Genomic DNA, 10,234 nt, shown 5'->3' with positions numbered 1-10,234 from the left:
TTTTAGCTGTTAAAAATTTATATTGAACTATTGAGATTGTTGGATTTAAAGAATTTTGTCTAGTTTTATTCAAGTTTACTAATTCGATGATTGTCCATACTAAATTATGCTCTCTAGACTTTTATATCTACCAAATCATACCTCTCAAACTTTGATTAATGTTAAACTTTTATTATTGAAATTTGACAAAAGTCTTTAAATCTAACCATCTTTAACGGCCTTAAAAGTTCAAGGGATATGATTTAGTACATGTTAAAATTCAGGAGACAAAATTTCTAATTAGCCTAAAATTTACACACTAAAAATATATGCTAATGTGTCAATTTTCAACCAGTTATATTTATCTAAATTATAATTTTTTTTTCTTCACAAAGTTATCTACATTTCATGAGGGGTGAGATTCCAAATTTTTATGAATAATGATTTAGACACACTTAAATTACAGTGCAATTAATTTTAACTATAAAATTAAAAATGATGTTCTTTCGAAAAAAAATATTGTGTACTGTGTTAAATTTTTAGTGTGTACAATTTGAGTGTGCATCTAGTATTATTTTATTTTTATATATAAAGTGATATTTTTTTTGGGGGGTATATTTTTGTGTGTAAAAAATTGTATTATATTTTAAGTGCATGAATCATTACTCTATTTGAATATAATTTTATTTTGCTTAATGTGTTACTTCCAAGATTTGCAAAGTGTATGTATTTATATGCTTAATGTGAAGATAATGGTTTATTTATTTAAAAGTTATTTGTTTCTTCAAGTTTAAATATTGTTCAAGCTCTAGTTACTAATAAGTATCTTTATTTTGTTTTATTAATTTATTATTTATAAAGATTGTTAAGAAAGTGAATCTCATTAAAGTTAAAAAGTTTTTAGATTCAGAATCTTAATAATTTCAAATATCATTTTCAAAACAAAGCTAGATATTGGTTGTAGAGTTGTGTTGGACCTCATCAAATTCAATATCATTATCAAAACAAAATATATTTATTATTTTAGTTAAGAGTTTTTATTGACAATTTTGAATTGTGAAAGGCATAGTTGAACTTAGAGTTTAACACATTGATACACAATATATTTAAAATATTCAGACTATATAAGAATCATATTGTATTTAATAGTAAATAATATTATGATTAAATACGATATTGTATTGTATTAATTATTACGACTATAAATTTTAATACAATGTGAGTTGTATTACTTAATACATAATGGATTCGTTTGGAACGCCGTACTAGGTCGTATTGTATTGTATTATATTGAATTGGATTATATATCATATTTTTGTATAATACTATGTTAAACTTTAATTTATACTAAAATATTATATATTTAGGTGTCCATAAAAGTTAATATCACATATAGTTTTACATAAAAATATTGCATAAAATACAATTCAATATAATACAATACAATACAATACGACCTAATACGGCGTTCCAAACGAGCCCAATAAATAACACGTATTAGTTTATTGTATTATAATGTTTATAAAAGGTCTCGGGTCAACCCTGATGCCAGCCCCAGACTTCAGATTCACACCCATACATAGACCTGGATCGCGACGTAGACCTAGACTTGAACTCCGACCTTGACCTCGATCCTGAACTCGAATTTGGACCCAGACCACGGACCCCGACCCCGACCTCGGATCTGGACCCAAACTCCAAATCCCAACCCCGACCTCGGATCTGGACCCAAACTCGAATTTTGATCCAGACCTCGAACCCATACCCAAACTCGAACTCGGCTCCAAACTTGGACCCAACCGTCCGGGTTTGAGTTTGGGTATGGGGCATGTTTCGAGTCCAGTGTCTCCCCAGGTCTAACTTGGGGTATGGGTCTAGTTTAATTATACCTTACTAATGTTATTGTCTTTTATCTATTTCAAAATTCACAAATGTCCTCATTCCATTTGATCTTATGAAATTCTTTCAAATAATAAAATACTATATATATATATAAAATGAATAAATTACTCCCAAATTTTAACACTTTTTTGGGAAATGATAAGACTTTTTTTATAGTACACCTAGTGGGATATAATAATATGATTTTTGAAGCACTTTCACTAAATAAATACTTAGAAAAAAACAAACAAACATATAAATAAATAAATGGAGATAAAATGAGTTTTTCATGTGTATTTTTTTGTAATATTAGGGATTATGTATGTAGGCCTAAGCTGAGACAAGAAATGATGGTTTACCCATTGAGTTCATCCCAAATTTTGGGTGTTTTTCACTATTTATCACTACTGTACGGACACATCAATTTAAACATATGGGACTCCAAGTCCAAACCTTGATAGGGACAAAAATGGTGGGGTTTGTTAAAAGGATAATTTAGGGGTAGGAGGGGTCCCTTTTTAGTCAATTCAATTTATAATTTTTTTTGAAAAAAATATGGGGTTTTATACAGAGACATATTAGTTGTAGTTTATGTTCTATGCATATCATACCTTTAATTACATTTGGTAGGTGTGTATGTTTAGTGATAATAGTGACTATTTTGGTATAAAATGAAGTTTGAAAAACAACATTTTTTAGAGAATAAAGATTGGGCCATTTGTTAAGAGCCCACATGTCACTTTGGGCTTGGGCTTGTTAAAGAGTTGTGCTTCTAGGTCTATCTTTCCAACTCTTACCAGGATTGATTTTTTTATGATTAAAAATGCTGAAAGGAATTGCTCGAGCCCAGATGGAAAATTGCAAACTACTCAAGTTACTGTTTAAGTACTTCTTCTTGTATTATATTTTTTTTAATATAATTCGATCTTGTAATTTTGTAGCTCATAATATGGTTAAGTGGGTTTTTACCCACAATCGGTATGACCGTTTTGATGTTAGCGATATACCTTCAAACTCATAATGCTATTAGTGCAATTAAGTATCAAATTTTATATAATTTAATATAATTTATTTTAAGAAATATCGCTAATTAATCATAAAACACTATTTTTAAAAAATACTAACCACCACTAATACCCAATAACAATATCCTAACTTAGAATATTCAAGGAATTTTTTCAATTGTTTGAGGGTGTAGAAAGACTATTGCCAACTAGCTAATATTGATCCTATTGAAGTGGGTCTCATATGCCACAGAAGTATGTTCATTTTATATAATAAACATTTATATAGATCCGGATTGGATTTATTATATCATTTATTAGATTGGATTGAAATTGGTTGAGTTAATTGATTATAATAATTTTTAAATTGACAAGTTATCTACTCCAAAATAGTGGTACCTATTTTGAAAGAGGGTGGTAATAGTATAAGCTTTTTACAAGGGAAAAAAATTACATATTAATTAAAAAATGAGTCATTACAATAACTTAAAGTTGAAGAATTTAAAGTTAGGTTTTTCCAAGAGCAAAAATCTAGGCTTTTTTGGTTCATACCCAAAAGAAAGAAAGATGTGAGTGAAGGGGACATATAGAATTTTTCATATTGTGAATATTTTTAGTAATGCTTTTTCTCTAAGCAAATTATTTGGAATTTGCCTTTTTTTTTCTTCCTATGTTGAAACATGAAATATTGAACCTTGAGTCTTTACCTATATTAGTTCTTACCATAAATAGCTAATATACAAGGCTTTTTTGACAACTTTTTTTCTTCTTCTATTTGACTATATTTTCTCTTTACTATTTATATGTCCCTTTCTACTAATCATTATTCATCAACAAAGGCATTACCAAATTTTAACAAGGAAAAATAATCCAAATAATTTTATTTTCGGATTGAATTAAAAATAAAATCTATTTTTTTATTTTTCTAAAAAATTAAAACTTGAGGATAATATAATTTTATAAAGTTTAGAATAATTTCACATATATATAAAAATATATAATTTAAAAAATAATATCGTATAAAAAATTTCTGAAAAATATTTTCCTATAAACTATTTCTTATTATTAATACTTCCCTCTTAAATTTTTCTTTTGGTAAAATCCGAAACAAAACCCCAAACTATAGATATTTTCATTAATACTTAACAATAACAAAAAGTTTACAAAAGTATGTATTTACATTTTTTTTAATATTTATAAAAATTTATCTTTTTATTTTACAAAAATACAGACAATTATTTTTAAGAAAATTATCACATATACCAGTTTTTAATTTTTTTTTTCAAATTTACGATTTGAATTGCTCCGATTGTTTCTATGTAGGTTATTATGTGATTTTGATTGCAATTTAAGTTGTTCCGTTAGTTACTATAATGATTGTTATGTTAATTTTCGTAAAAATATAAAAAAAAAAATACTGTAAAAATAAAAAATAAAAAAACCCTTATTTTTATATGAAAATAAGGTTGTTTTATGAAAAAAAAAAAAACAAATAAAAATCATGTAAAAATACAAAATCCTAAAAAGAAAATTCGTAAAAACGAAAAGAAAAAAAAAAACAAATTAGATACTTTATGTAAAAATCTCTTATATATATACATATGTTCCCTCTTTATAATCATCTTCCACTAAAATCCAGTGATAGATGATCTCTAATACTATCATAAGTAGAATTATTATTATTGGTATCTTCATTCCCATTGTCTTGATCATGAGCAAGCAAATATTCAGTCTCATATTCCAAATTACCATTAATCAATTGACCACCCTCATTAACCCAAGGATGTTTTTCCATTTTTCTTAGTCCTTCCAATTTAACTGCAACTTCTTTCATTGAAGGCCTATCTTCACCATTAACACTCAAGCACCTCTTAGCAATCATAGCCACTTCCAAAACTTGCTCTTTATAATCAATTCCAATATTACCCTCAACCTCAATTATTTCAAACAATCTATCTTTTTTCAAAGAAAGCAAGAAATGCATGGCCAAACTCCTCTCCTCTTCAACCCTATCGAAAGAGATTGCTTTTTTCGCAGTTAATAACTCAACCAGAACAACTCCAAAACTATAAACATCACTCTTTTCAGTTAACTGGTTGGTGTGCAGGTACTCTGGATCTAAGTATCCTAGAGTACCCTGAACCATAGTAGCCAATTCCAATTGGTCTTGAGGAACCAACTTGGAGGCTCCAAAATCAGACACTTTCGCAGTGAAATTGTCTAGAAGTATGTTTGAAGGCTTCACATCTCTATGAATAATCGGTGTTGAGGCCGCCGAGTGAAGATAAGCTAAAGCTTCAGCTGTTTCGGCTACTATTCCCAGACGAGTTTCCCAACTCAACTTAGTGTATTTTTCTCTATTATGTATGTGTTCAGAGAGAGTCCCATTAGGAACAAATTCATAGACAAGTAAAGGAACTTGTGTCTCTAAACAACAACCCAACAATTTGACAACATTTTTGTGGTTGATTTGGGATAAAACAACAACTTCATTGATAAATTGTTCTGTTTGGTTTTGGTCAACAATCTTTGACTTTTTTATAGCTACTATTTTATTATCTGGTAAAAACCCTTTATAGACAGTACCAAAACCACCTCTACCAATGATTGTGCTATCATCATAATTATTTGTAGCTTTGATTAACTCTTCTTCTGTGAAGATTTTAGCTGAAGATGATGATGATGAGTTATTTTCTAGTGTAGAGAGTTTCTGCTTTAGAATTAAACCACCATTTTGTTTGAAAAACTTCTCTTTGAGTTGCATTAGCTTTCTTTGTTTTAAAACTAAGTAGAGCCAAGAAGTGCTTATAAACAAGGCAATAAATCCAATTGCTACACCTATATAGATCATAAAAGTAATAAAATCATTTAGTAATTGATCTAATAATTATATGTATGTTAATTTATTTAATTATGATTAATGACATACCAATGGAAATTTTAATGAGTGTGAATTGGCTTTGGCTTCTTTCCTTGCAAATATAGCTTCCTGGTATATTCACACAGTACTGAGTTTTGGTACAATTAATTGGTCCTGAACTCAGGCATTCATTTATTTCTGCAAAATCATTTCAAACAAAATTAATATAACATAATATTGTTGAAAAGAAGAAATATTTCAAAAAGTTTTAAGTAATTCAAAATAATTTCACCTAAATACCCCTTTAGTTTTTTTTTCCTCTCTTTTTTTTTTTTGAAATAAAAGGAGTTTCATTTAACAAAAAAAACAACAGTCAATACAATCAAACAAAGATTAGCCCAAACAACTAGAGATCACTATGCAAACTTAACTCATTCACACTTCTAAAACGATGCATAGAAATAAAGTAGTAGAATCTTTCTAAACTATGGCATTTATTTTTGGTTGACATTTTCTTAAAGATACATATATTTGTATATTGTAAAATTATTATTTAACTTTTTGGCCGGCTAAAAAAACAAAAAAAAAAATAAATACTAATGAGTTAAAATTATGTAATTTGTGAGATTTATATTACACTTAAAAGAACTTGTGTGTAGTTGTCTCATATTGCTAGTATATGAGTAATTTGTGAGATTTATTTTACCACTCAAATCAGATGTTGTACAATAGATAAATTTTGCAATGTTTAAATAACCGAACTAAAAACACACTACATTAAATGCTGTTTAAATTCAATTTTTATTTTAAAGTTTTTTTAAAATTTACTATACTATTCATTGGTGTAATCATATTTTAATCGTTGTTTTATGTTTGAATAATTCTTTTTATAAGAGGATATATGAATATATTAATATTATATATTAAAATAAATAAAATATATTAAAATTTGAAAAAAAAAAATAACATTTTTGTAATGTATAAAATTGAAGTATGATATATGATATAATGTAAAAATTTTATATAAATTACGGAAAGTGAAATTCGTTAATGTACTTTAAAAATAAAGTAGAGGAGTTAATGAGAGTGCTCTAATAACTATCAAACTATATTTTTTTAAGATTTTTAGATCTTTTAATTTCGTTATTCACAATTTAGCCAAGTGAATTTTTAATTTTACGACAATTTGAAAACAACATTAAAACCCTCTACTTCTTTTAGAGAATTTTCTAATGAGCATTGCTATTAGGCACCAGTGGTGCTTAGCACATTTGCGACATGTCGCGTTGCGATTGGCTAGCGATACTCCTTAAAAACTATTATATTAAATTATATGGAACCCGATACTTAGTTGTACTAATAGCGATATTGACAGAAGGTGCTAGGCACCACTGGTGCCCTTTAGCATTTCTCTTTTCTAATTGTTCCCGAACAACTAGAAAGAGATTATTTAATCAATTCAATTCAGATGTTACTTTTTTTTTAGTATATTTACTTTTTTTTTTTCAAGAAAAAGTGTATTACTTAAATTTCCTCTAATTATTTTCGTAATATATTCATATTAACGCTTCTTCCCCCACCCAAAAAAAAAAAATGCTTATTAAATCTATAAAAAAAAAAAAACAAAGGTTCAAAAATGGTGTGTACCTTTGCAACCAGTAGGAAGATAAGGATTACCCTGGTAACCCTCTTTACACATACACCTGTACTCACTCCCATCATCACCTTCACCAAACTCAACCACACTATTCTCTCCCTCACAACCACAAAACGAACCGTTTTGACACTTAACTCTCCAATCAGCCACAACCGGCAAAACCCTCTTCGAAAAATCCTCCAAAAACTCCCCAGAAAATTCAAACCCATTCCTCTCCACAACAAAAGCATAAGTACAAGGATTAAACCCCACAACCCTTCTGTGTTCATCAAAGCTACGAGGATTTATACTCAGATTTCTCAGTCTCCGCTTAGGCAAATCCATCTCACAACACCCGATTCCCGTACAACCCCCGTCTCGATACGCCACGTCACGCCGGTCGTTGCAGATCGACATACATCCCATCGAGTAATTCGTGGTTCGATTCTCGAATCCATTGAGAAAAGCGTAGGAATCGCAACCCAGGACTACGAACTTGTTCTTGGCGCTCGAAACGGTTAGGGTCGCCGCGTTGAGAGTGGGTCGGTTTTTTCGTACCCGATGACCCGACCCGTTGTAACAGTCTCGGGCTACGAACCAGTTCACGGTTATTTCGTGGAGGTGTACGGAGATGTTGGTTACGGTTAGGTTTTTGCCGAAGATGAGAGTAGAGGAATTGCAGTTGAGGAGGAAGTTTTTGTTGAGGGAACAGTTTTGTGTCAGACCAAATGGGTAGGGAATGTCCACGTGTCCGCATCTGGTTGGGCAACCGGGTAAAGTTATTTGATGATGATCATCTGCAGCCGTTGATTTGGTGATGATGAATATTGTTAATAAAGCTAGTGATTGTAATAAGGAGGAGTGCTTAGTAATAGTAGAATCCTCCATTGTTGTTATGTTGTTCTGTGTTTTGTTTATACAAATATTTATATTGATATGACTTGAATATATTATTATGACTAGAATATATTTACATTAGAGAATTGTCAATTATTATTATTGGTATAATTAAGTATCGAATTCTATATATCACTAATTAATTAGTGTTATCTATAAAAAGTATTAAGCACTATTAATATTTAATAATAATATTTTTTTGAGAAATTATTTTATATATTATTTTTTTAATTTTTTTTTTTAAATTTATAGTTTGGATTATTTTAGTAGTTTCATGTGAATTATTACGTAGATTTTAGTTGCCATTTAAATTATTTTGTTAATTACTATAGAATTTTTATGTAGATTTTCTGAGAAAATTATTTTAAAGTATAAAAAGTAAAAAATTCATAATCTTTTCTATTCATATGACTATATTAGGTAAGAATTGGGACATGGATAAATGGTCAGTAGTCAAAGTAATTAGGCGGCCGGTTTATGATATTTATTGTATTGATTGGGTCGGGTCATAAAGTATACTTTATTATTAATAAATTCATATATAGTTTCCAACAACATAAATAAAATTATATATAGTTAATTATGTACTAGAGTGTTTGATGTAGTCAATATTGTTTTCTTGTAGAAACTATTGATTTTTTCTTAATTAACAGGGAATATACTTATATATTTATGTCTTTTTTTTAAAGAGGGAATATACTTATATTTTAGGGACAAAAATAAAAAAATACAAAAAAGAAAAAAAAATTACAAAAATACTTTGGGCCGGCCCATTAAACATTTATACAGTCTATATACAAATATTTACAAAAATACCACATGCACTAAGCCTTCAAATTTGTACGGAAGCGAACCATGAAGATGAAAATACGCGCTCGTTTCAAAACCGCAAAACAACCAAAATGAAACCAAAACGAGAAAAATACAACTATTAATTCTGGCAAAATCAACTGGAAAAGAATACCTGCAATGATCTAAACTGAAAATGACGAAAAAAAATCGAAAAAGCGTGAAGAAACCGAAATGACACATTTATTTTCCGTTTTATTCGATCAAAACAACTCCCCCTAATATCGAAATCCGCATTCATGAAATGTAGATCCAGAATAAATGAATCCGGACCTCCCACCAAATTCAAAACAATGTATGATGTGAAAATTTTTAAAAAAACTCATGAATAATACATCTACGTTATATACAGTTACATTTTGATTTATTTTTTGTTTTGGTTGCCTTATAGTTGCATTATCGTTTTATGATAGTTTATATATTATGCAAGAATTTAATTTGATGGGGACTAAGAAATAGTAGTTATACATAGTAAGTTTTGTGCAAATAGTTGCATATTAATTTTATAGTGAAATAATATATGCAAGTAGCAAAACTATAATAAAACTACAAAACAACTGTATGCAAGTGTAAATAGTTGCCTTATAGTTGCATTATCGTTTTATGATAGTTTATATATTATGCAAGAATTTAATTTGATGGGGACTAAGAAATAGTAGTTATACATAGTAAGTTTTGTGCAAATAGTTGCATATTAATTTTATAGTGAAATAACATATGCAAGTAGCAAAACTATAATAAAACTACAAAACAACTGTATGCAAGTGCAAATAGTTGCCTTGTAGTTGCATTATCGTTTTATGATAGTTTATATATTATGCTAGAATTTAATTTGATGGGGACTAAGAAATAGTAGTTATACATAGTAAGTTTTGTGCAAATAGTTGCATATTAATTTTATAGTGAAATAACATATGCAAGTAGCAAAACTATAATAAAACTACAAAACAACTGTATACAAACTAAAATAAAATTAAAAAATGGACAGGAAACAACTAGATAAAAAACATATTAAAAAAATACATACAGAAGGTGTAAAATTTCAAATAATAAAACTAACAATATTTCAAAAATATATTGCAACTTCTAGAGAGATGTAAACTACGTAGTGGTCCAGCTCGGTAAAAT

At 28.5% G+C, this 10,234-nt stretch overlaps 1 protein-coding gene across 1 annotated transcript; it reads right to left on the bottom strand.

Moving 5' to 3' along the window:
• Positions 1–4,412: 4,412 nt before the first annotated feature.
• On the bottom strand, positions 4,413–8,357 carry LOC115714837 (putative wall-associated receptor kinase-like 16). Its single transcript, XM_030643598.2, has 3 exons — positions 7,372–8,357; positions 5,794–5,922; positions 4,413–5,702 (listed from the first exon to the last, which is right to left on the bottom strand). The coding sequence occupies exons 1-3, from the start codon at positions 8,246–8,248 to the stop codon at positions 4,483–4,485; spliced, it is 2,226 nt and encodes a 741-aa protein (XP_030499458.2). The 5' UTR covers positions 8,249–8,357; the 3' UTR covers positions 4,413–4,482.
• Positions 8,358–10,234: the final 1,877 nt, after the last annotated feature.

Source organism: Cannabis sativa, chromosome 4, assembly GCF_029168945.1.
Source record: "Cannabis sativa cultivar Pink pepper isolate KNU-18-1 chromosome 4, ASM2916894v1, whole genome shotgun sequence".
NCBI classification, from domain to species: Eukaryota; Viridiplantae; Streptophyta; class Magnoliopsida; order Rosales; family Cannabaceae; genus Cannabis; species Cannabis sativa.
The sequence above is the reverse complement of the archived record's forward strand: the minus strand, read 5'-3'. Positions and strand labels throughout refer to the sequence as shown.